Here is a 27,625-nt window from a genome sequence, read left to right as displayed (position 1 = left end):
GAGCAATATCTCCACAATTTCAATGACAACTGGAGCAGAACAGGCTTTCTTTTCCTGCAGATTCACGGGTCCCTGCAATGAACTGCACAAGACCCTATTTGTCACTTGCTCTGGGAAGTGCCATTACGTATCAAAAGCCTAGGGAGTACCTCTAAATGTGGGGAGGCTGGTGCCTGTCACTACGTTTGGTGACCAGGCACAGATTATCAAACCAGGCATCAATAAGATTGGAGCACTTGAGAATTAGACAACTGGAATGGACCTATAGGGGCCTAGCAAACCAAAAACCAACCTGTGGTGTACCAGAAGATGTGCTTTTTTTTAGAAAGCCAATCCCATAGGGACTAGGATACGGACCCTATCAACACTGGGAATGGTAGTGTTCCTGATTAAAATGCACAGGATTCAGAGATAAAGTGGTATAAAGTACAATCAAACACAACTTGTCTCCTGGTAAATGCGAAAGTCTCTAGGAACTGAAACATTATTCTAAATATTCTGAAGCAATCTCCTTTCCCAACAACCACCTCGTGTGTATAATATAAATATTCCATTTCAGAGCATACTAGCTAGATAAGACACATTAAAATGAAACATTTGTCCAACAAAGATGCCAAACATAAGGGTCTATTTTATTGCATGACGTTTGCATAAGAAAAAGTATTATTGAAACCTGTAAGGCATCATGCAATCATCAATAAGCTAATTATTAACTGTATACTTAAGATAGGTGGAGATATAATCTAAAATTTAAAAACTAGTTCCAAAAGTACATAAAAAATTTAACATGATGAGCTTTTAATTATAGTTTATATTTGTAGTTTCATATTGTTAAAAAGTGCTTCAAATGTACTGCTGAAAAGTTGCTGTTTATAAATGGCGCTGGGGGTCATGTCAGATTACAAACGGTAAAAACTAATTATCTTCATGGAATTAGAAAGCTAACATTGTGATATTCAAACTTACTTGAATCAGTTTTCAATTGTCACTCAAATTAAGTTGATATAGTATTAATAATCTAAAAAATATCTGTTTTCTAACCAACAAAAGTCTATTGAATTCAAGTTATGCATGTTCAACAATCAAATCTCTGAGTAGGCCTGAATGGCAAGACCTGGACCTGAGGCAGGTTGGTGTTAGTCAATGTACTGAGCCATCCAGCGGAAGCCTTCTCCATAACCTTGCCTTTTGAGCACACTGCACATAAAAACTTCTAGTGGCCGGGCATTCAGTTCTTTCAGAGATACATTGCCCTAGGAGAGAAGACAAACATTATGCTGGATGGAACCTTTGTGGAATAAAAGCCCCACTCCCCAGCAGAATTATAGCTTATATATCGTATAACAAAAGGTGACTGGATAAAGCCACTTTAGGACCAAATGGGAAAAGGTGGGCTTGTGAGGCATACAAGAATGAAAGTCATCTTTGACTGAGAAAAATTTCAAGTTACCTCAACTGGCTTCACAAACATTAAGGATGAATATTCTCTATGTAGGTTTATGACTAAACAAGGCATTTCCTAAAATTAGTATGTAATTGAGTTATTAAAAAAACACTGAAACAAACCAAAGTCTACCTTGTGTAACATAAGAGTTTCCTTCCATAGCCTACAGTATTTCTAAAGTCAGATTATACGTAAACCAAGGAAATTTTGTTTGTAAACTCTGGAAAAAATTTTTTTCATTTGAAGATCTAATTCACTTTATTAAGTAGTCCATGAATCTAGCAGCATCCAATCTAGCAACTAGAAGAGTGCCCCCAACTCTGGGATTTTTTAATAATAAGGCCCCTCTCCTGACAAATCCTAGTGGAAATCAATGTAAAAATAATGCATCTTAAAGTTTATTAAGTATGTGTTCAGAAAACCCCAAACACTCCTATGCCCAAGTTTACATTTTATTTTTATCTCTGGTGAACTCAGGGCCTACACACTAAACTGGGGGCCTAAATACACTTCTGGTATGCTTAAACATTCAAGTATATTATTTGGTGGTTAATTTTGAAAATTTATTTAGCTCAGCTGGTGTGGCTCAGTGGTTGAGCATCAACCTCTAAACCAGGAGGTCATGGCTCGATTCCCGGTCAGGCACATGCCTGGGTTGCAGGCTCAATCCCTAGTGTGAGGCATACAGGAGGCAGCCAATCAATGATTCTTTCTCATCACTGATGTTTCTATCTCTCTCTCCCTCTCCCTTCCTCTCTGAAATCAATAAAAATCTATTTAAATTAAAAAAAAAACTTTAAAAGGTTTGATTTAGTCTCCTATAAGCATGAGCTTTGACATTTTTGTTATCACCAAGAAAAGGTCACATTTAGTGGCATAAAGAAAACAGTGAGGGCATTAAAAAAAAATCCCAAAATGTATAAATGACAGGTATTTTTATTTAAGTATAGGTGATATACAATATTATATTTGTTATATTAGTTTCAGGTGTACAATATAGTGATTCAACATTTTTATACCCTACAATGTGATCACCCCACTAATTCTATTTTTTTTTTAAATATAATGATTTCAGAGAGGAAGGGAGAGGGAGAGAGAAATAGAAACATCAATGATGAGAGAGAATCATTGATTGGCTGCCTCCTGCAAACCCCCTACTGGGGATCGAGCCTGCAACCCTGGCATGTGCCCTTGACCAGAATCGAACCTGGGACCCTTCAGTCCACAGGCCATTGCTCTGTCCACTGAGCCAAACCAGCAAGGGCACACCACTAATTCTAGCAATCATCTGTCACCACGCAAACTTATCACAATATTATTGACTATTTTCCCCTTCAGCTTTTCATCCATCCCTTCACCCTCCACCCATCTGGCAACCATCCCTTTGGTGTTATTTCTATAAGTCTGTTTTTGCATTATTCTGTTTGTTTTAAATTCTCCATATAAGTGAAACCATACAGTATTTGTCTTTCTCGGTCTGACTTATTTCATTTAGCATAATGTCCTCTAGGATCATCCATGTTGTCACAAATGGCAAAATTTCTTTTTTAGCATCACACACACACACACACACACACACATACACACCTCCTTTATCTACTCACCTACAGACAGACACCTACGTTGCTTCTATATCTTGGCTATTGTAAATAATGCTGCACTGAAAATAGGGGTGCATATGTCTTTTCAAATTAATATTTTCAATTTCTTCAGATAAATACCCAGGGGTGGAATTGCTGGGTCATATTGTAGTTCTATTTTTAATATTTTGAGGAAACTCTATACTGTTTTCAACAGTGACTATACCAATTTAAAATCCAACCCACAGTGCCAAGGGTTCCCTTTTCTCCACATCCTTGCCAACACATTCGATAACTTTTTTATAACAGCCATTCTGACTAGTGTTCAATGTGTTTTGTTTTTTTATAATTCTTTTTTGTTGAAAGTATTACATATGTCCCCCTTTTCTCCCCCATTGATCCCCCCAAGCCCGCTTCAATGTGGTTTTGATTTGTATTTCCCTGATGATTAGTGATGCTGAGTAAATGCTAGTTTTTAAGGAAAAAAAAAAATGAAGGGCTTGAGTAGTTGGATGATAATAATGTAAAAAGACATTTCGTTGTACACATGAAAATAGTATAATGTTATATGTCAATTATACCTTAATTTTTTTTTAAAAAGGATCCAGATTGTACCAATTAGGCTAGTAACATGATTACTGTTAGGGGTAGTGTTGAAATAAACTATTTCAGAACATAAAAATATACTGTTGAATGAAGTATTCATACTTGTCAAACTTTTTTTTTTTTTTTTTTTTTACCTTTCCTGTTGTCTGACCATATAAACCAAACATCTCTCGTAATCTCTCTTCACTGATGGCTTCAGGTCTGTCGATCTTATTCCCAAAAATCAGTATAGGCACATTAGCAATGGTTTCATCTGTCATTAGTGACTGAAAAAAACATGAAAGCAAAATGAAACACAGATGTTGATATAAAACCATCCGAAGGGCTTATTTTGACGAGATACCAAATGGGTATCAAGGACTTGTTCTCTGTCATAACATGTCAGTTTTGCTAACTTTCTTTGGCAAACTTTTCCTCAATTTTAAGTGAGCTCAATGAACCGTTCACCTGAGTCCTGTCTTCCTAAGGCTCCTTCTGTGATGCTCAGACTGCTCACTCTGTGAATCAGTGAGGTACAGCAACCAGAGCCAACGCCTTGGAAATGGGCAGACTGATTTCATTTCCAGTTCTGCTGCTTCCAAGCTGTGAGATCTTGGACAAATAGGTCTCACTGAAGTTCAAAGAAAATGGAGTAGTAGCACCTACGTTATGGAGTGGATTTGAGAATTTAATGAGGTGATGTGTATAGTGTGGCATAAGGTAGGAACTCAGTAATTCCCTAACCCTGACCACAGAACCTAACTGGACTTTTTCACATGAACAAGTATTTCCTTGCCTGTTCTGGGCAGAGGCGTAGGCATTCAACCTTCAAATCATGGACCTGCTCTCTCTGGGGCCCCAAATCTAGCACTAGCCTTGCTTGCTACTCCTGAGCCCCTTTAAGAAGCATCTGATCTAGAGGAGGTGAGGGGAAGTAGCTACCCATGGCCCTGCTCATTCCTGGGAGTGGTGACAAAGATGGTATGTTATACCATTTCCAGGTTCTGGCCAACTCCATCAGAAACTGGCAGCCGAGGATGATTGGGGATTCAAGACCAAGCCACTCCAGGAATGTAGCAAACATGAGATTTACTACAAGGACACACTGCCCAGAGTGAGCTCAAGTCTTCAGGAAGGAAGTCTGCGTTAGTACTTCCTCAATAGCTACTCCCTCTGCATTCTAAATAATCGCTGAGCTCCACAAATTGCCAGGAGTTACATCAGAGACTACAGAAAAGCTGCATTCTAATACCTAGATCTCCAACCTATTTCCTCAGGCTTACTAGTAATTCAACTGTTTAATTTTAATTATTTAACTTACATCAAGTTCTTCTTTTGATTCTAACAGCCTTTCATGGTCTGCACAATCCACCAGAAATACAATGCCATTGATAGCAGGAAGGTAGTTTTTCCATACTCTTCGAGCTAACAAAAACAATCAGAAGTTAGATTTTATTTGCTGGTCAAACCTAGAAGATGGTTTGATGAGAGTCCAATAAGATATCAAGTGTAATTATCCCTTAGCTGCTGCTACTCCATACATACTCAAGTTAATCTTTTACCTAGTGTTGCCAAATCTTTCCAGAAGAAATTTCAGGCTTTCATTGATTGTGGGCAAGTCAATACTTTGCCCCAATTTTCCCATGTTTTATAAGCAGTATTCATATCTGCTACCAATGATGGATAATGATGCTTGTTAAGTTCATTGGAGAACTGCTATTATTTTCATATGCAGTATTCATTTTTTTACATTTCTAGTTTATCAGTTTTTTTGTTTTATTTTTTTGCTGGGGATAAATTTGGAATCAGTGGCAGAAAAAATTAGTACTAGGTACAGACTTAAGTTAAAATAATAAAAGCATACTTACTGTTCTACTCATAACAGAAATAAACTAAAGTCTATAAAAACATATGGTAACTTTTTTCCATGACATTCTTTTCTAAAGAAAAGAGTTTTTGGAATGCCCCAGAGAAAAATACCTTTTTTCTCTGACTTCAGTTTTATGACATATCTTAAAAACAATATAGAAATGAAGTCTCAGATGAGCTCCATTAGGTTTTAACTCCCTCTAATCATTATATTCCAGAAATTACTTTATGTGTATTTCAAACAATTATGTCTCAAATATGTTTTCTTTTTTTTTTAATCCTCACCCAAGGATATTTTTCCATTGATTATTTTTAGAGAGAGTGGAAGAGAGAGGGAAAGACAGAGAGAAATATCGATGTCAGAGAAACACATAGATTGGTTACCTCCTGCAGGCACCCTGGCCAGGGCTGGGGCCAGGGAAGAGCCTGCAACCAAGGTATATGCCCTTGACAGGAATCGAATATGGGAGCCTTTGGTCTGCAGGCCGATGCTCTATCCACTGAGTCAAACCAGCTAGGGCTCAAATGTGCTTTCACTAGTCACAGCCACTTAAAATCTTTTCAACTATCTGTCATATGAGCTTTTTAGAATGCTCACCAACTTTGTACTATTCTTTATTTACAAATTACTATGTGCTGGGTACTGCCAAGTCCTTCTGGGAATATAAAAAATGGACAGGATAAAAAAAAAAAAGTGAACAGATTTTAGTCCCAGAAAGTTTAGGAGAAGAGATAAGGCAGTCTTTTCAAACTTGCAGACATGTACACAAATGCCCTACGTGCTGTGGAAGTACAGTTGAGAGTACTTCCAGCTGCAAGCAGCTCCTTGGGGAAGGTAGCAGCACTCACCCTGGGCCCTGAATGTGGGTCATGCATGTGCAGATGGAATGGCATGAGCAAAAGCACAGAGTGGGAGAAAACCAAGAGGGTTTGGTTTGGTTAGAATAAAGAGAATGGGAAGGGGAACATTGGGAAATAAAGACTTGAAAAGTAAACTGGAACCAGATCATAGAAATCCCAAATGCCAGATCAACAAGTTTGGCCTTTAATTTATAAGTAATGAGTTAGCCACTGAAGGCTTTTCATACAAAGCAGTAACATATTCATAACATGATTATGACAATAAGTGAGAGATGGATTAGGGCAGAGAGAAAATGGAGGCTCAATTTTACTCATTTGCTTTACCACCAAAAGCAATTCAAACTTCAATTGATCAGGAGTATCATAAAAATCACCCTTTGCTTTTAAAGCATTTATCTAGGGGTAATAATTCCTAAATTTTAAGTCTACTCTGGCTTTCCTTGAGTAGAATGAGATTTCATGCACTGGAACATAATGGTCATGTTTTTATTAAGTTAAAATAAAGCTTCCACAGGAGTAATAGAATCGTACCTTGAACATGTCCTCCCAGATCAAACGTTGTAAAGGTCATGCCAGCAATGGTTAGTTCTTCTGAAGCTAAACAATAATAAAAAGTATTTTTACAACATGAAAATCAGAAATCCATTCATGGTATATATTGCTAATTTTGATTTACTTTAACTGAAAAAAAGTCAAACATTTAGGAACTGATAAAATAATTCTTTATTGTAATTAGATATATTCCAATGCATATTGACGGTATAACATAAGTAATGGTAATATTCAATTCTACCCACCACAAATCCATCACTTATTTATTTTTCCTTCTCTATTTCTCCTGCTAAATGTTAATCTATTCAAGCAATTATTTTTTGTGAATTCTTCCAACCTAATAATTTCCTGCAAGTCAGCTTAAATGATACAGGTGAAATAAGCAATTTTCTCTTATGGCTGTCAAATTTTATATGAGACAGTCTTTAATGACAAACACAAATATAATAAAAAAAATTTGGCCATTATTTCTTCAAATATGTTTTCTGCTCCCTACCTTCCCCTTCTGGGACTTCAATTATAGGTCTCCTAGACAGCTTAATATTGTCCCAGAAGTCACTGAGGCTCTGTTCCTTGTTTTTCAGTCATTTTTTCCTCTGTGCTTCATTTTATAGTTTCTATTGCATTGACTTAAGTTCACTGGTCTTTCTTTCTGCACTACTGGCACTGTCTAATTTGCTATTAAGCCTATCCAGTGAAAATTTCATTTCAGATATTCTATTTTTATTTCTAGAAGTTCCATTTGGTTCTTTTAAAAAATATATATTTTTTTTGCCCTAACCGGTTTGGCTCAGTGGATAGAGCGTTGGCCTGCGGACTCAAGGGTCCCAGGTTCGATTCCGGTCAAGGGCATGTACCTTGGTTGCAGGCACATCCCCAGTTAGGGGGTGTGCAGGAGGCAGCTGATCGATGTTTTTCTCTCATCGATGTTTCTGACTCTCTATCCCTCTCCCTTCCTCTCTGTAAAAAATCAATAAAATATAAAAAAAAAAATATCTATATATATATATTTTTTTATTTCAGAGAGGAAGAGAAAGGGAAATAGAAACATCAATGATGAGAGAGAATCATTGATCAACTGCCTCCTGCACACCCCCTACTAGGGATCGAGCCCGAAACCTGGGCATGTGCCTTTGACTGGAATCGAACCCTGGACCCTTAGTCCGCAGGCCGACACTCTATCCACTGAGCCAAACCAGCCATGATCATTTGATTCTTTTATATCTTCCATTTCTTGCATTATATTCATATTTTCCTTAAATCCTTGAGCATATTCATAACAGCTGTTTTAACTTTCTTATCTGCTAATTCTATCATCTTTATCAATTCTGGGCCTGTTTCTACTGAATTGATTTTTCTCCTGGTTATGGATTATATTTTCCTGCTTCTTTGCATGTCTAATAGTTTTTTACTTTTATCCTCACTCAAGGATACCTTCATTGATTTTTTAGAAAGAGGTTAAGGGGGAGAGAGAAATAATGACATGAGAGAAACATCGATGGGCTGCAATACCCACACACACACCCAGACGGGCATTAAACACGAAACCCAGGTATATGCCCTGACGGGGAATCCAACCCACAACGCTTTGGTGTAAGGGACAATGCTCCAACCAACTGAGCCACACCAGCCAGGGCTCTAGTCATCTTTTTATCAGACGGTGGACTTTGTTGTATTCTTTTGAAGAAAGTGGACTTCGTTCTGGCAGGCAGTGGATTGCAGATCAGTTTCTATGCTTTGTTAGGGAAGATTTAATGTAGCCTTTACTTGGAGGCCACTTTAACCCGTTATTAAGGTAGGACCCTTTTGGAGTTTCTATCAAATGCCCTGTGTATTCAACCAAATCTCCCCATTCTGGCTGATGGGAACATGAATGATTTCCGGTGCCATGTAAGCACTTGGAACTATTTGGCTAACAGATCTGCTACAGTCCCTCCTCCAGAAACTGTGCTTTGCCTGGCTTTGTGGAGTTTTACAAAGTTTTGCATGCAGATTGGTATTCAGCCACAAAAATGTGTGGAGTTGTTTCTCTGCAGAGCTCATTGCTCTCTGGTACTCTTGCCCAGCAAATTCTAGTCACCTGTGCCTCTCCAAATCCTGGTCTGTCTCCTCAACCCACCAAGACTACTGGGTTATGTTTGGGTTTCATCTCCCTGCCCCATGGTCTGAAAATTATCTCCTGTGAAAAAGCTTAAATAAAGAAGGGTTTCTTTTCCTTCTCTCAGGAATCATAGTCATGTGCTAGCTATTGCCCAATATCTGAAAAACAGTTGTAGTATATATTTTTGTCCAGTTTTCTAGTTGTTTACAATGGGAATGTAATTCCAGACTCTGTTACTCCTCGTGGCCAAAAGCAGAAGTCCCCTATAATTACAATGAAAGGTTCAGTGTGATTGTTTACTATTCAGTATAACTGCTAAGGCTCCGGAGTAGTTTATCTTGTTAAAAATTCTGTACGGCCCTGACCGGTTTGGCTCAGTGGATGGAGCGTAGGCCTGCGGACTCAAGGGTCCCAGGTTCGATTCCGGTCAAGGGCATGTACCTTGGTTGCGGGCACATCCCCAGTAGGGAGTGTGGAGGAGGCAGCTGATCGATGTTTCTCTCTCATTGATAGGTTTCTAACTCTCTATCCCTCTCCCTTCCTCTCTGTAAAAAATCAATAAAATATATTTTAAAAAAATTCTGTACGTACAGTGCCAATCGAATAAATAATTACTGCAATTTGTGATCAAAGTGTGTTCCTTTCCATAAGGAAAAGATAATGGTTGGATGTAGTTGGAAAACTACCTCTATGATTATATTCCCTGCTTTATTAAAGAAGTCCCAGTTTGGACGGCCCCGGTGAGGTTGAAACGGCCCTGGTGAGGCTCAGACGGCCCTGGTGAGGTTGAGACTACTCCAGTGAGGTTGGGACAAATAAAGGGGACCAGTATGGACTGATGAACAGGGGTAGATACAGAAGCAGAGCAACATTGAACAGAATGTTAAACTACAGTGGGAAGCCTGGGGAGGGTTGGGGGGGGGGGATTAAGAGACCAACTGAAGGACTTATATGCATGCATATAAGATTAACCAATGGACACAAGACACGGGGCGGGGGGGCGTGGGGTAGGGGCCGGGGGAATGTCAAGGGGGGGAAAAAAGGAGACATATGTAATACTCTTTGTAATACTTTAAGAAATAAAAATTATTAAAATAAAAAAAAAAAAAAAAAAAAGAAGTCCCAGTTTGATTAATTTAAGACACAGAACACTGTTGATATCCCAGGAAATTTCCTCTAGCCCCCTCCCAGTCAGTCCCCACCTCCACCTCCACAGAAAAAAACTGATCTGAATTCTGTCACCACAGGTCAGTTTTGCCTGTTCTAGAATTTCATATAAATAGTATCATATGGTATGTAATTTTTTTATGACCAGTTTCTTCCATGCAGTATAATATGCATCTGTATGTATCAGTTTATTCCCTTTCTTGTTCAGTAGAAGTCCATTGTTTACCCATTATATTTTTAAAATATTTTTTTATTGATTTCAGAGAGAAGGGAGAAGGAGAGAAAGAAAGAAACACTAATGATGAGAATCATTGATTGTCTGCCTCCTGCACACCCCACACTGGAGATCGAGCCCGCAACCTGGGCATGTGCCCTGACCAGGAATCAAAACATGACCTCCTCGTTCATAAGTCGACACTCAACCACTGAGCCATGCCAGCTGGGCCCATTCTTTTTTTGATGACTATCTGAGCTGTTTCCAATTTTTGGTTATTACAAATAAAGCTAGTATAAGCATTCTTGTACAATGATTTTGGTGAACATATGTTCTTATTTTCTTAAATAAATACCTAATAGTGGAACTGCCAGATCATAGGGTAGAATATATATGTTACTTTTTTCACATCTGCTTTTGATTAACTGAAAAATATAAATTGACTTGGTGACTTGAGCTGCAGAAAGGTTGAGATAGCAATTGTTTGTGCCACTACTTATACTCCTACTACTTAGAATAATGTCTGGCATAAAGTAGGTGCTCAATAAATATTTGTTGAATAGGTAAAAGAGAGCAACATCAAAAAATTAAAACATGACTTATACACAATATAAGACCACTTTGTAGTCTCTTCCAATTCTGTTGTTTTTGCAGACAATTTTATAAACTCAATTGCACAGTACTGTTCTTGTATCAGAATCTTATTTGCCAAGTCCTACTCTCTTCTCATAATATAAAAGATTTGTCCATTTTATAAAATCTTCCTTTTTCAACACCACTAATAGTTTTATAGATAAAATCTTTACTTTGTTCTGTTCTCCTTCCTTGTACTTTATTTACTGAACTAAATAACTAAATAACCTACTTTTTGGTGCAGTTCTCAATTTTATACTCATTATTTAAGGCCATACTCATTATTTCATAATCAATCTGTGGATTAACTTGTCTTTAAATTCTGTCTACTTAACTCAGTCTTTTCAACAGTAAAAGTGAGATTCCAATTACTTATATGTTAGGCTTCTTTGTAATAACTGTTACTTTAACTTTACTTTCTCAAAAGGTACCTATTACATAACCATATATATATATGATGGTATGTATTAAGTCATTATTAATGTCTTTCAGGAAGTCTTTCTTAAAGAAAGCACGGTAAATTATTTTAAAACTTTCCATAAGTGTATCAATACATGGCTTCTTTTTTGGAATAATTCTATGATCTTTATATTAGGTATTGTTGAAGTTGTTAGGACTAGAAAAATAACTGGTTAATAAATGGAGTCACCAGTAAAGTATAAGAGTGTAATCTGGAAAGAAAAGAAAACAACTACAATCTGTCCACTGAATAATGATTAAAATAGCACAGCTTTAAAATCTGAAAGAAATTCATGTATGGAAACAAAGTTATAGTGACTTATATAGCCTAAGTAATATCTGGTTGGATAGACCTTAATCATGTCATAATCACTTAAACAGTAACTTTTTAATTGCTTTAGCTGGAGAAGAGTGTACTAACTGATAAAAAGATCTAAGTATTATTTCAAGACCTAAATATACTCCTGGAGTTGGGTCACCTATTATTTACTATTTAAGAGCAGGTCAAATCACCTGGTTATAATTTATCCATACAAAAAATCACCAAACAAAAAAAAACTTTCAGTTAGCACCTATGAATCAGTATAACTAGATAAAGTAATAACAGTAACAATGTATGGGGGAATATACTTACTGGGATGTAACGTTGGGACATGTTGTCCAAGTCTGTCATCTTTTAGCATGTGTAGCAATGTTGTTTTTCCTGCATTATCCAATCCAAGAAATACCAATTTACCAGTTTTCTTATATAATCCTATAGAGAAAGCTTTGATTAATCAAAGTAATATCTGACACAGATTATCCAAATAAAATGACCTTCAACAAAATATATTAACAGTTTAGTTATTTGATACTTTTCTTAATTACTCTGATTTTTTAATAAAGAAACACCTATTAACCTTTTGAACTTTTAAGACTTTATAAACTGGCCTGAATAAGCTTGGAACTCTAACTTATTTTTAGTTTTGAAGAGCTATTTTAAATATATTATAATTTGGGAAATCAAATCATTACTAAACTAAACTTCACCCCTATCAAAGAATGTGTGTGTTATCTAAACTTATCTGTAATGCCAAAATCCGTCCCCTTGACGATTTGGGGGTAAATATGTGTGTCTTCTCACTCACAAAATTATTGAAATCATGTATTTATGAAGATAGGCCAAAAGCAAAAATAAAGAAAATTTAATGGATGAAAATAAATTAAGTATTTTTGACAATAAAAATTGCCGAAGCCGGTTTGGCTCGGTGGATGGAGCGTCGGCCTGCGGACTGGGGGGTCCCAGGTTCGATTCCGGTCGGGGGCATGTGCCTGGGTTGCGGGCGCATCCCCGGTGGGGGGTGTGCGGGAGGCAGCTGATCGATGTTTCTCTGTCGTCGATGTTTCTGGCTCTCTGTCTCTCTCGCTTCCTCTCTGTAGAGAATCAGTGAAATGTATTTAAAAAAAAAAAAAAAAAAAAAAAATTACAGCAAGGCCCTGGCCAATGTGCTCAGGTTAGAGCAGTCAGCCTGAACACTGAAGGTTCGATTCCTGATCAAGGGCAAGTATCTGGGTTGCAGATTCCATCCTGGGCCCTGCTCAGGCACATGTGGGAGGCAACCAATTGATGTCTTTCTCATATCCATGTTCCCTCTCTCTCTCTTCCTCTGCCTCCCACTCTCTCTAAAAATCAATGGAAAAAATATCCTTAGGTGAGGTTTAACAAACAAACAAAAATTTATAGTAAGTTTTTCAGTAAAAGTTTTGCTCACTGTCAAATTTCCCTGAGAATAAAATTAAGCTTTACAGGATTGCATAAAACTAAGCAATAAAAACGAAATAAAACACATAATTTTAGATGTATAACAAAGCATTGATAAAATCATAAATAAACAGAAAAAAAGACAGCATTGACCAAATTATAGACTGGCATTTATTGCAAAATTCCATATTGAGCCTTATTATTTTTCTTTAAAGATTTTTTTAAGAGCTGCTTTAGATTTACAACAAAACTGACAGAAAGGCAGAGATTTCCCATGTGTCCCGTTTCCACACACATATAACCTCCCCCATTATCGACATCACCCACCAAAAAGATATCCTCTTTTTCTTTGTTAAAATATATTTTTATTTATTTTTATTCAGAGAGAGAAAGGGAGGGGGGAGAGAAATAGAAACATCAATGATGAGAATCATTGATTGGCTGCCTCTTGCATGCCCCACGCTGGGGATGGAGCCCGCAACCTGGGCATCTGCTCCAACCAGGAATTGAACCGTGACCTCCTGATTCACAGGTCAACTAACAATTCGGATCCTTAGGGGAAGATTATCTTCCATATTTACTTGAGCTGGGATAAGACATTTGATCTTTATGAATTCTGACAAGTAACTTCTTTAAACATTTTTATTTCTTAAAAGGTTTCTACAGCCTGACCAGTGTGATTCAGTTGGCTGAACACTGCCCCATGCACCAAGAGGTCACCGGTTCCATAACCACTGAGGGAACATGCCCAGGTTGCTGGTTTGATCCCCAGTAGGGGGTGTGCAAGAGAGAGCCAATTGATGTTTCTCTCTCATAGATATTTCTATCTCTCTCCCTCTCTAAAAGCAATAAAAACATTTTTTGTTGTTAATCCTCACTGGAGGATATTTTCCCATTGATTGTTAGGGAGAGTGGAAGAAAGAAAGAAAGGGAAAGACAGAGAGAAACACATTGACTGGTTGCCTCCTGCACAAGGCCTGACCAGAGCCTGGGCCAGGGAGAAGCCTACAATCAAGGTATGAGCCCTTGACTGGAATTGAACCCAGGATCCTTTGGTCTGCAGGCCAACGTTCTATCCACTGAGCAAAACCGGCCAGGGGATAAGATTCCAAAATGGAACACCAAGAACATTTAAACTTTAATCTGTACAGTGGGTTGGACTAAATTTTTTTCAATAAACATCGATTTACTGTTCTACCCATTTATGCATTCATTGGTTGATTCTTGAACAGAGGTCGAACCTGCAACCTCGGTGTATTGGGATGACGCTCTAACCAACTGAGCTACAGGCCAGGGCATTTTTTTATTAAATTTTTTATTGATTGACTTTAGAGAGAGAGGAAGGGGGATATATATATAGAGAGAGAGAAAGAGAGAGAGAGAGAAAGAGAGAGAGAGGAGAGACAGAGAGAAGAGAGAGAGAAAGAGAAAAGGAAACATCAATTTTTATTGTCCCATTTATGTATGCATTCATTGGTTGATTCTTATATGTGCCCTGACCAGGGATTGAACCAGCGCAACCTTGGTGTATCGGGCATGACACTCTAACCAACTGAACTACCTGGTCAGGGCTATTATTTATTAATTGCTGTATTATTTTCCCTATGCACAATTATAAACCTACTTTTGCCCCATCCTGTAATATACCTATTAACCACTTTAAGGAGTAGAAATTATTATTTTACAGATAAGGAAACTAAGGCTAAAGTGGGTAAAGTAATTTGCCTAAGATTACATAATTTATAAGAGCTACAGTCAGTCATTAAACTTTTTTTACAACTTCTTTTTTTAAGTATATTTTTATTGATTTCAGAGAGGAAGGGAGAGGGAAAGAGAGATAGAAACATCAATGATGAGAGAGAGAATCATTTATCAGCCACTTCCTGCACGCCCCCCACTGGGGATCAAGCCCGCAACCCCAGGCATGTGCCCTTGGCCGGAATCGAACCTGGGACCCTTCAGTCAGCAGGCCGACCCTCTATTCACTGAGCCAAACCAGCTAGGGCTATTTTTTACAATTTCAAAGATCACATTCTTAACTACTGGGTATATATATAAAGAGGTTCTAGACAAATAAGCACTTTTATATAAGTAGGCTTAAATGGATAATAGAGAATAAAGAGCCAACATTACCTAAAAACTGTAGCACACTGCTGAAACCACTATAAATCCAGTCAAATATGAAGGACATATCCAAATCTTACAGGGTCTGGAAAAAAACATGTTTGAATTTAGTAGACAACATTAAATGCCAATATACATTAAACAACAACAACATTAACCAACTCTGAGTAAATAACCCTACAACAATCTTACCACAAAGAATTAAACACTCTCATCCAGGCTGGTTTAACCTGATCTATACTGATGCATAAAAATGCTATTAAAATACTAAGTAGAGACCATTTTTTGCCCATCAAAGGAACCAACACAAAGAAGAAGAAAAAAGTTATCAATATAAAAAAAGAAATATAACAGCCAGGACTAGAAAAAGTGTGGTAAAAGAGGCATTGTTAGTGGCAGTATAAATTTCTACAAATCTTTCCCAAAACCAATTTGGCAATAATAAATCTGTTGATACCACTTGACCTAAGAATTCTACTTTCAGAAATTGTCCTAGCCCTGGACAATGTGGCTCAGTTGGTTGAGCATCTTCCCATGCATGGAGAGGTTGCCAGCTGGATTACCAGTCAGGGCACATGCCCGGGATACAAGCTTGATCCGCAGTAGGGGGTGTGCAATGGACAACCCATCAATTTTTTTTCCTCTCTCTCTCAAACATAAAATCAATAAAAACATTTTTAAAAAAAGAAATAGTTCTAAATATGGAAAAAGTTTATATATAAAGATGTGCAAAGAGGACATTCAGAAAGCCAAGAGACATATGAAAACATGCTCAAAGTCACTAATCATCCGAGAGATGCAAATCAAAACAACAATGAGGTACCATCTCACACCTGTCAGAATGGCTATCATCAACAAATCAACAAACGACAAGTGCTGGAGAGGATGTGGAGAAAAAGGAACACTTGTGCACTGCTGGTGGGAATGCAGACTGGTGCAGCCACTATGGAAGACAGTATGGAGTTTCCTCAAAAAACTGGAAATGGAACTCCCATTTGACCCTGTGATCCCACTTCTAGGAATATATCCCAAGAAACCAGAAACACCAATCAGAAAGGATATGTGCACCCATATGTTCATAGCAGCACAATTCACCATAGCTAAGATCTGGAAACAGCCTAAGTGCCCATCAGTAGATGAATGGATTAGAAAACTGTGGTACATCTACACGATGGAATATTACGCTGCTGTAAAAAAGAAGGAACTCTTACCATTTGCAACAGCATGGATGGAACTGGAGAGCATTATGCTAAGTGAAACAAGCCAGTCAATGAAGGAAAAATACCACATGATCTCACTCATTCATGGATAATAAAGACCATTACAAACTTTTGAACAATAATAGATACAGAGGCAGAGCTGCCTCAAACTGATTGTCAAACTGCAGTGGGAAGGCCAGGGAGGGTTGGGGGGCAGGAGGGAGGGGAGTAAGAGATCAACCGAAGGACTTGTATGCATGCATATAAGCATAACTAATGGACATAAGCCACTGGGGGGTAAGGGAGGGCAGGGGACTGTCAAGGGCGGGGGGGAAAAAAGGACACTTATGTAATACCCTTTGTAATACTTTTAGCAAAAAATAAAATAAAAAATAAAATAAAAAATAAAAAAATATTAAAGTCTTTCTCTATTCACACTAGAGAAAAAAAATAAATAAAATAAAATAAAAATTTTTTTAAAAAAAGAAAAATTTTAGATATAATCCATGTTCAAATTAAATTAATTATAGTACACATGACCTATGGAATATTTACCAAAAATGATGGAGTGTGGGCAGGAAGAGCAGGAAGAAGTGAAAGAAGAGAAGAAAATTTATGATAAAATAAGTTTCAAAGTCAGATTATACCTAATGGAATAAAAAACCTTTTTCTATTTCTTTTGGTCTTTTGAAGTAGATGGTATAAGATGGTAAATTTCTGTGTTTGTCTTTTACTTACACTTTTCAAATTTTAATCATATTACTGAATGTTTAAAAAAAAATCTTGATCTTCTCAAGCTAGGCCTTCTAGATCATCAATAAAACTTTCCTTACCCTCCTCACCTTACTAGCATGAGCAGAATTTTGTTCCTGCATTCAGTTGATTCCTGATTAAGACAGTGACTGGCAAATTATGAAGCTTCATGTGTCAGTATCACAAGAATGAGATCTACAACAGCAATATATTCAGGGTATCCCAAAAAACGTATACACGCTTTAACAGCAGAGAGCTCAATTTTGTAAATTAAATGTATTTTAATAAATAGTGCCTTTATAATTATTCAATGTGTGTATATGCATTTTGGGGGACACTCTATATACTAATATACAACAATCTAATATCTTAGTTCTTGTTTTACTCAAGTTGAAAATTACACCTCATTCTACTATTATCATTTTAGGTCATTTAGAAATTGAAACTTGTAGTCAGAGAAAATATATACAAGTGGTTTAACTTTTTTTAGGTATTTCATATATGTTTTTCAAAGAGAATCATAGATTTATCGGGATGATCACTTCATAAGTTATATAAATGTGTGAAACTGAAAGGGGAGAGCAAAAAGTCAGATATTGTTAGATGATATGATTGGGTTAGGGACCTGCAAGCAGAGTAAAAATCAATGGGTGCTAATCAGTGAGGCAGGAGCCAGAGTGATAAACAAGTCTCAGACAAATTTAGGTATTTGGTCATGCTTGCTACCTATGTATATGGACATAAGAAAGAACACTGACTCAACCTTTCAACTTAATAAAAACAGCAAAACAAATAAAAACAGCTACCATTTATTGAGCATATGGTCTAGCAGTTAAGAGCAGGAGCTCTGGAGCCAGGACTTAACCACTTAATACCTACCTGTAAAATGGAGATAACAGTATAGCTACCTCAGATGGTGGTTGTGAAAATTAAATAAATTACTACGACACATCTTGCATGAAGTAAGCATTCAGTATTAGCTGCTATTATTATTTCTTCTTCTATATGGCCCACAGTACTAGGTCACCACTAACCACCCTAACAACCTTTCAAAGTAGATATATTACTGTTCCCATTTTACAGAAGAAGAAACTGATGCTAAAATAACTATAACTCAACTATTAGTGATTGGCACTTCTAAGTTTCAAACCTGGGTCTTTCTGACCTCCACTTCCAGGCCCTTTCTCTAAAGAAAAAAACACACATATTTTTCTGACTTTTTGTTGTTGTTAATCCTCACCCGAAGATATTTTTCCATTGATTTTTAGAATGGAAGGGAGGTGGAGAGACACATTGATTGGTTGCCTCCTGCATGTGCCCTGACCAGGGCCTAGGATCAGCCTGCAACCGAGGTACATGCCCTTGACCTGAATTGAACCCACAACCTTTCCGTCCTTGAGCCAAGGCTCTATCCACTGAGCAAAACCAGCTATGGCAACATATAGTTCTAACGGTTAAAATTTGCTTAAAGTATTATATACCATTTTTTAGTTACTTCAGCTCATGACTCCGATGTATAATCCTTCTTCCTCATATCCACATCCAATTATTCCCCAATTCTATTTCTATGGAGAAGACTCAAACTTTCTTTGATTCCCACAGGAGAATCACCTAGTCAAGAACCTTATGTCACATTCCTAAACTGCTATCTTAATCTCAAAAATTTTTTTTTATTAAATCTTTATTGTTCAGATTACATTTGTTCCTCTTTTTTTCCCCCCCATAACTCCCCTCCTCCCAGTTCCCGCCCCACCCTCCGCCCTCACTCCCCACCCACTGTCCTCATCCATAGGTGCACGATTTTTGTCCAGTCTCTTCCCACATCTCCCATTCCCCTTTCCCCCACAAGAATAGTCAGTCCATTCCCTTTCTATGTCCCTGATTCATTATAATCACCAGTTCATTCTGTACATCAGATTATTTATTCACTTGATTCTTAGATTCACTTGTTGATAGATGCATGTTTGTTGTTCACAATTTGTATCTTTACCTTTTTCTTCTTCCTCTTCTTAAAGGATACCGTTCAGCATTTCGTATAATACTGGTTTGGTGGTGATGAACTCCTTTAGCTTTTCCTTATCTGTGAAGCTCTTTATCTGACCTTCAATTCTGAATGATAGCTTTGCTGGATAAAGTAATCTTGGTTGTAGGTTCTTGGCATTCATCACTTTGAATATTTCTTGCCATTCCCTTCTGGCCTGCAAAGTTTCTGTTGAGAAATCAGCTGACAGTCTTATGGGTATTCCCTTGTAGGTAACTGAGTCTCTTTCTCTTGCTGCTTTTAAGATTCTCTCTTTGTCTTTTGCTCTTGGCATTTTAATTATGATGTGTCTTGGTGTGGTCCTCTTTGGATTCCTTTTGTTTGGGGTTCTCTGCGCTTCTTGGACCTGTAAGTCCATTTCTTTCACCAGGTGGGGGAAGTTTTCTGCCATTATTTCTTCAAATAGGTTTTCAATATCTTGCTGTCTCTCATCTTCTGGTACCCCTATAATTCTGATATTAGTGCACTTGAAGCTGTCCCAGAGGCTCCTTACACTATCTTCGTATTTTTGGATTCTTTTCTCATTTTGCTTTTCCGGTTGGGTGTTTTTTGCTTCTTCGCATTTCAAATCTTTGACTTGATTCTTGCGCTCCTCTGTTCTGCTATTGGGTGTCTGTATAATATTCTTTATTTCAGTCCGTGTATGCTTAATTTCTAGTTGGTTCTTTATCATAGCATCGAGGGTCTCATTAGTTTTCGTGAGGCTCTCATCAAGTTTATTGGCAGCTTCTAGCACATTATGCAAGCCCTCAAAATTGCGTTTTTTAGCTCTATATCATCCATTTCTGTCCTGTTTTTTTGTCTTCGCATTTTTTATGCTTTCTTGGTGCACCCCCTTGTGGTCTTTGTGTGCAGTCTTGTTCTAGTTGAGCCTTGATTGTTGTAGTTAATACTAGAGTGATTTGACCACCAGGCCAACTGGCTGTGAGAATCAGCTGTGTCTGCCGGGAAAACTTCTGTCCTCTGGAGAGGTGCTAATCTAGCCTTTGCCTGAGGCTATCTGGCAAATGGCTCTGCGCAGGGCTTGGGCGGGGCGGGATCAACAAGGCGGGCGGAGGGAGCAGTTATGGCTGCTCTCAATCCCGTTCCCAGAGGCTCTGCTTCTCAGAACCCCAGCAACAGCTGCAAACCTCGGAGAGAAAGCTGCCTCATGTTCCAACTGATGCCAGACAATCCCGCTTCTCCCGTTTGAGTCTGAGTCCCTAGAGACTCGCCCGGATCTGGAGCTCAGAATCTGAGACTCCCTCCTGATTGAAAACGACAACCGCGCCCTCAGCCACCAGCCCGCTTTGCGCGCGCACCACCACACCTTTATATTTTCCACACTGCGCCTCCTCTGAGCCTCGGTATGCTGTTGTCTTTCCTTCTAGTTGAAGAGTCTCTCCTCAGCCAGCCTTCCTGTGGTTCTGGGTGATGTCCGTTCCGTCTTTTAGTTGTATTTTTGAAGTGGTTGTTTGTGGCAGCACTCTCCGGTGTTTACCTATGCCGCCATCTTGGTTTCTCCCAATCTCAAAATTTGTTTCTCCCATTTGTACACACCCTCCAGAATGGTTTCATCAATATGTCATCTTGGACTTGACTTGCATAGTCAGGGTGAATATAATTCCCAGTTTCACTCGCAAAAGGTCCTGATTTAGGTGTTAAATTATGTGGCCACCCCATACATGTGGGTGGAGAGTCACTGGAAGTTTGTAAGCTGAAAGACCATCACTTGAGATGGTCTTTAAGGGACAGATAGGGGTGGAAGACCCCAGAAGGGTAGAAGGTAGAACTAGAAGAGACAGTGAAAAAACTAGAAAGCAAAGAAGTTAGCCCCATCATATACAGCTGCAGAAATGTCACACCTGGCTTTGGCGACAAGAAGACAATTGTTGAGAGCATGAGCAGCCTGCAGTGGCGCAGTAATACAGGACAGCCTAAGGCCAGTACTTAAAGTACAGCAGAGCCTATCTACATGATTCATTAACTGTGTGATCTTGAATGAGTTACAAGTTTCTTCTGCAAAATCTTTCAGGGTGCTATAAAGATCAAATGAGCCTGGCCGGCATGGCTCAGTGGTTGAGCATCCACCAATAAACCAGGTCACAGTTTGATTCCTGGTCAGGGCACATGCCCAGGTTGTGGGCTCGATCCCCTGCGTGGAGCATGCAGGAGACATCCAATCAATGATTCTCTCTCATTATTGATGTTTCTATCTCTCTCTCCTGCTCCCTTCCTCTCTGAAATCAAAACGATATATATATATATATTTTTTAAAAGATCAAATGAGATACAATGCACAAAGTAAGTATTTAATACGTAGTTGCTGTATTAACAAGTGAATGGACCTTAGCCGGTTTGGCTAAGTGTATAGAGCACCAGCCTGCAGACTGAAGGGTCCCGGGTTCAATTTCAGTCAAGGGCACATGCCCAGGTTGCAGGCTCATCATTTCTATCTCCCTCTCCCTCTCTCTCTCCCTTCCTCTCTGAAATCAATAAAAATATTTTTTTTAAAGTGAATGAGGCAGGAGGTTAATAGGTGGAGGCAGTGAGGAGAAATTCCTCTTTCAAAAAGTTTGAGATGAGCCCAGTTGGTGTGACTCACTGGTTGAGTGTCAACCTATGAACCAGAGGTCACAGTTCAATTCCTGGTCAAGGTACATGCAGGCTCATTCTTCAGTAGGGGTTGGCAGGAGGCAGCTGATGAATGATTCTCTCATCATTGATGTTTTTATCTCTCCCCTGCTCCCTTCCTCTCTGAAATAAATAAAAATGTTTTTTCAAAAGTGTGAGATGGAATGAGGGAAATGAGATTTTCTTTTTAAGGAAAGGTGAAGTTTAGAGTACGTTGATAAACTGAAGGGAAGGAGCTAATGGAAAGGGAGAGGTTAAAGATGAGAGAGAAAGAGAAGGAAGGAGTTAACCAAAAGGGGCAAAGTTTCAAGAGGAGACTGGGCTGAGAGCACTTCGGGTCCTCTAAGATTACAAGAAAGGCGGGCCAAGTACGTATAGTGGAGGTGGCAGGAATCTGACTCCAAAAGTGAACAAGGGGTGTAGAGAAATTCTGAGGAGCAGAGCAAGGATTAAAATAGCCACTGTGCAGGAAAAGATCAAGTTAAAAGAAGAGTCAAGTGCTTGGCCGGAGTTGAAAAACATTTAGCAGTACCAATCTGCACTGATTTCCAATCTCCCCTACTTCTCCCACCCTCACTCTCCAACAGTGCTTAACTTTAGAGAACATTGAGTGAAGGAGGATTATGGACTTCCAGAACAGGACCTAATAAAAGACAAGGGAACAGGAAATTGAGAGTACTAGTAAGAGAGACTAAGGTGAGGTGATCAGAAGTTCAGGCTGAGTGGAAAAAGGTACAAAGGCAGTGGTGCATAGGGATGGGAATCAATGGCAGGGTTCTCAAAATATAGAACTGGGAGAAAAGGAGGAAAGCCTTTCATAGAAAAGCAGGCATTGATGTAGTAAAAGGGTGAGGTGGGCCATAACTGTGTCAGAAAAACAGAGGCGAATGTGGAGTCCAAGAATTCAAGAGAGACCCTGGCTAGGTGGCTCAGTTAGTTGGAGCATCCTCCCATGTATCGGAGGATCTCAAGTTCGATGCTGGTCAGGTCTGCCACGTGCGGGAGGCAACTGATTGATGTGTCTCTCTCATCCTCACATCAATGTTTCTCTCTCCCTTCTCACTACCTCTCTTTAAAAAATAAAAAAAAATTAAAAAAGGTTGTAGATTTATCTGAGAGAGAGAGAGAGAGAGAGAGAGAGAATGGCACCTATTTACTGCTATAAAATTTGTCCCAAAAGAAATAATTTAGCCCTGACCAGTTTGGCTCAGTGGATAGAGTGTCGGCGTGAAGACTGAGGGGTCCCAGGTTCGATTCCGGTCAAGGGCATGTACCTTGGTTGCGGGCACATCCCCAGTAGGGGGTATGCAGGAGGCAGCTGATCGATGTTTCTCTCTCATCAATGTTTCTAACTCTCTATCCCTTTCCCTTCCTCTCAGTAAAAAATCAATAAAATATATTTTAAAAAAGAAATAATAACATATGGGGAAACTCTGCTTTAGAAGATAATGAGATATTTATATTTCTAAAAACTCGTGGTTTCTAAGAACCTTAAAACAAGCTGGGAGTCATTAGTCATTTTAAAGTACAGATAAAAATGCCTAACTAAGAATAAAAGTTACTTAGCCACAAACAGATACCTGAGCCCTGAGAACAGGTTACACAACACCATGACACCCTATTAAGACATGTGAAGAGCAAAGGTCAAGAACAAGGAAACATATACTCATCAGCAGATTTATTTATTGCATGAACACCAAACAGGAAAAGCCCTATACAGATTGGAAACGTGATCTAACTCATGTAACATGAAAATCAGTGCAAAGGGTTTAGTGGAATAGAACCTCTCAGATTAAAAATAACTTCTTACACACAAAAAAACAACCTTCTTAAATAGGCAAATCCTTAGAATAAGTAGATTAGTGTTTTTCAGACAGGAAGGGAAGAGAAAACTGGGAGGAGTGGCTGCTAATGGGTACTGGGTTTCTTTTTGGGGGTGACAAAATGTTCTGGAATTAGACAGTGGTGATGGTTGCATAACATTGTGAATATGCTAAAAACACTGAACTGTATTTATAAGGGTAAATTTTATGATACATGAACTACTCAACAAAGGTAATATTAAAAATTAGTCAAATTTACATGATCTTTTAATATTTACAACAAACTTATATAAGTAATTAGGCAGAACCATTTAGGTGTAAACTTTAGGGGAAAAAAATAAGTAAACTACAACAGGATACAAACACTCCAAAAAGTACTACTCAAAGAAAATAAAAGCTATGATAGTCTAAAGAGGCAAATATGATATCAGAGTAGGATTATACAATCAATACATTAATAACTTTTGGAAATAAAGTATGGTAGAGCTATGGTAAAATGGATAGAGTACCTGTCTAGAATTTTAAAAATATGGATTTAACATGCATATTTTGAAATACATACTATTATTTCATTCTGGAAAAGTCAATCTTTCTGAGTCCCCGTTTCGTCCTACTATAATGGGAATAACCACCTGCCTCAGTGTTGTAAGAATGGTTAAATAGCCCTAACCGGTTTGGCTCAATGGATAGAGCGTCGGCCTGCGGACTCAAGGGTCCCAGGTTAGATTCCGGTCAAGGGCATGTACCTTGGTTGCGGGCACATACCCAGTAGGGAGTGTGCAGGAGGCAGCTGATCAATGTTTCTCTCTCATCGATGTTTCTAACTCTCTATCCCTCTCTCTTCCTCTCTGTAAAAAAATCAATAAAATATATTTTTTTAAAAAAAGAATGGTTAAATATGATAATGTACCCCAAAACACCTTGAATACTATACAATATAAGATGGTGTTAACTCATCCAGACTAAATTACTTAAAGTTCAGTGCACAAAACTTTAAATGCCAATTTTCAAATTAACTTCAATATTAACAATTTTTAGGCCTGGTCTGGTATAGCTCAGTTGGTTAGAGCACTGTCCTGATATGCCAAGATTGCGGGCACATGTAAGAATCAACCAATGAATGCATAAATAAGTAGAAAAACAAAAATTGATGTTTCTCTTTCTCTCTCAAATCAATTAAATTTTTTTAAACATATTAATAACTTTTAATATGAGCAAGTTTTAAATGATACTCTGATTCTATTTTAAATATTAACAGCACTGTCACCAGAAAGGGCACTAGACTAGTTTCCTTCAACTCGAGGTAAAAAGAAATTTCACTAGAAGAGATTAATCAAAATTTTTTACCTAATTGCGTCAGGTTTATGATTAAATCATGGACAGGTTTCGGGGGATGGAAAGTGGAGGAAGGGAGAGGGGTGACAGGGGAAAATGAATAAATAAACAAATAAAAAAAGGTACAAAATCCATAAGGTGAGTATACTATCTGTAAGCTAATTTAGAATTATATATACCTCTCTCTCTAATTGAAATACCAGAAATATAAAGAAGGCCAAAACCTCTTCTTGACCATGTTTTGCAGAATTTCAGCAAGGCCCTGTGCATTATTAAGGATCGAGAGTAACCATGTTCGGTGTTTCAAGACAATACTGCTTTATAAATATTCTCCCCTAAAACTGTTAGATTTTCTTTCTATAGCCTTTAAAGTTTTAAAGCAGTGATGCAAATAAAAAACTCCAGAAAATATTTTAGGAATGAATACATAGCAATTACAATAATGGAACATGACCTTTTGGTTAATGTAATCAATAAAAAGTACACACTAAGTTTCCTCTTGGGAAAAGTGATACTCGATTGAAAGACAGTTAAATCTGTGACAAATATCAATAATAGGATTGTTTTAAGAATGAAAAAAGGGGGGAAACCTCTATATTATGAAAAAAGTTGTATGTGAGTACTGAACTTGCCTGTACTGAGTTAAGAAAATGAAAACTGCCCAGCTGTTTTGGCTCAGTGGATAGAACATCGGCCTGCAGACTGAAGGACCCCAGGTTCGATTCTCATCAAGGGCACATGCCTGTGTTGTGGGCATGGTTCCCAGTAGGGGGCAGGAGGCAGCCGATCAATGATTCTCATCATATTTCTATCTCTCTCTCTCCCTTCCTCTCTGAAATCAATAAAAATGTTTTTTAAATGAAAATTGACATAAGCAATGACAAATTCAATCCTTAAAATATTTTTAACTGAAATTGTCCTAAAACGTATACAAAAGGAAGAGAAACTTTTCAACACTGTGATTTTAAAATTATTTGCTTAATAATGTTTTGCAGAGAAATAATTTAAATGAGTTTCAGATAAGTGTACGTAAGGAAGAGGGTGGAAAAATAATCATTACTATAGAATTCTGATTGGTAAGCTTCAAATGATATGGCAGTGATTTTTATTTTTAATAGCCCAATCTTTTGTCTCAATTCTTGCTTGAAATGCAAGGAAAGGGAAGTTAAAATGTACCTCATTTAAACTGCTAATCTTCGTAATTATTGAAAACACTTCTCTAACATTTCTAAAATAAAGGCAACACCTTCCTTTTCCGCAAACTCAGAAAATACCAATGAACTGTAAACCTGAAAGTTTTTAAAGTTCAAAATAGTTTGGTAATGAATGCAAATCCACTAAACAATATTACTTATACAACTGCTTTGATACATCAGCACCACTAATCATTGACAAACTGTAAAGCTTCCTTTATTCCTCCTCTGTAAAATAGGAATGATACCACTACCTTCCTTAGTGGATTGCTTTGAGCATAGCTAGCGCCTTCAAACAGTAGTCAATACATGTTCCTTTCCTTTTCTTTCATTTGCTTCAATGTGACTTACTCTTAACTGGTACTTAACACTGCACAGACGACATTCCTCAGAGTTGGACAGACCCTGATTTAACAACATGCAAATAATACTAGGTTGAATTTTTCTAGGTAAAAAGATCTCTTAACCTCATTTTGCCCACGTACCAAATACCTTAAATTTCTGCCGAGTTTCGTGGGGGGTTTTTTGGCCTCCCATGTCAGAGTTTTCGCTGCTGTCAAAACAAATTTCTATCTTGTTGTAAAATCCTGGAACAATTTATAGGTCATTACAGTTTCCCCCAGAAGTGGATTTTCCCCCACTCGAATGGGACTTGAGCTGTGGCACCTGCGCTGAGGCAAGACGTCAACTCCCAGTAGTAAAGCGCCGTGAGCCCCTAATTGGGAGGCTGAAAACAACACGCAGTGTCACAGCCTCTTGAGCTGTCAGATTCCGGCCGCCCTCGCCTTACCGGGTGAGGAAACTGAGGCCGAGGGCAAGGAAGGGCTTGCCTGCAGTTTAGAGTCATCTCGTTCCTTCCTCAAATAACCCACCGTTAGACAGCAGCGGTGTCCTGCCCAGAGGACCATCACAGCGGCCCCGCACAACAGAAAAGGAACCCACCCTGCCTCGCGCCGCCTGATTCCGGGGCGAAAAACAGGCGCCCCTTCCTCGCCCCGCCACAGGAGGGGACTCTGGAGGAGCCCAGACCCCAAAAGTGCGCCTTCCTCGGGATCCACAGCTGCCGCCCGCCGGTTCTCCCCAGAGGAGAGGCCGTCACTCACCTGCGAGTGGAGAGAACGCGATTCCTTAATTGGCGTCAGCCCTACACCCTCCGAAACCCAACAGCAAAGCGCGATGGCTGCCGCTGCCCCAGCTCTCGTCAACTCCTTCCGGGCCCGCGGGTGCTTCACTCCTGATTGTCCGCAGGATTGTAGCACCGGGCAGCCGAAGTTCCGCCTCCTACGGTTCCGCCGCCAGTCCCAGCTGAGCACGTCTCCCCGCAGCCCGGTCTCCCCA

The 27,625-nt window shown here is 38.6% G+C and overlaps 1 protein-coding gene across 1 annotated transcript; it reads right to left on the bottom strand.

Annotated features, from left to right (window-relative positions):
- Positions 1-613: 613 nt before the first annotated feature.
- On the bottom strand, positions 614-27,507 carry SAR1B (secretion associated Ras related GTPase 1B). The gene is made up of 7 exons (XM_070414983.1): positions 27,391-27,507; positions 15,340-15,415; positions 12,100-12,219; positions 6,871-6,936; positions 4,931-5,034; positions 3,765-3,896; positions 614-1,253 (listed from the first exon to the last, which is right to left on the bottom strand). Exons 2-7 carry the CDS (start codon positions 15,395-15,397, stop codon positions 1,137-1,139), a joined length of 597 nt encoding a protein of 198 aa, XP_070271084.1. The 5' UTR covers positions 15,398-15,415; positions 27,391-27,507; the 3' UTR covers positions 614-1,136.
- Between the last annotated feature and the right edge of the window lie 118 nt (positions 27,508-27,625).

This window comes from Myotis yumanensis, unplaced genomic scaffold (genome assembly GCF_028538775.1).
Source record: "Myotis yumanensis isolate MYYU_CA2020_CCGP unplaced genomic scaffold, mMyoYum1.0.hap1 SCAF_5, whole genome shotgun sequence".
Classification (NCBI taxonomy): domain Eukaryota; kingdom Metazoa; phylum Chordata; class Mammalia; order Chiroptera; family Vespertilionidae; genus Myotis; species Myotis yumanensis.
This window is presented reverse-complemented; position numbering and strand designations above follow the sequence as displayed.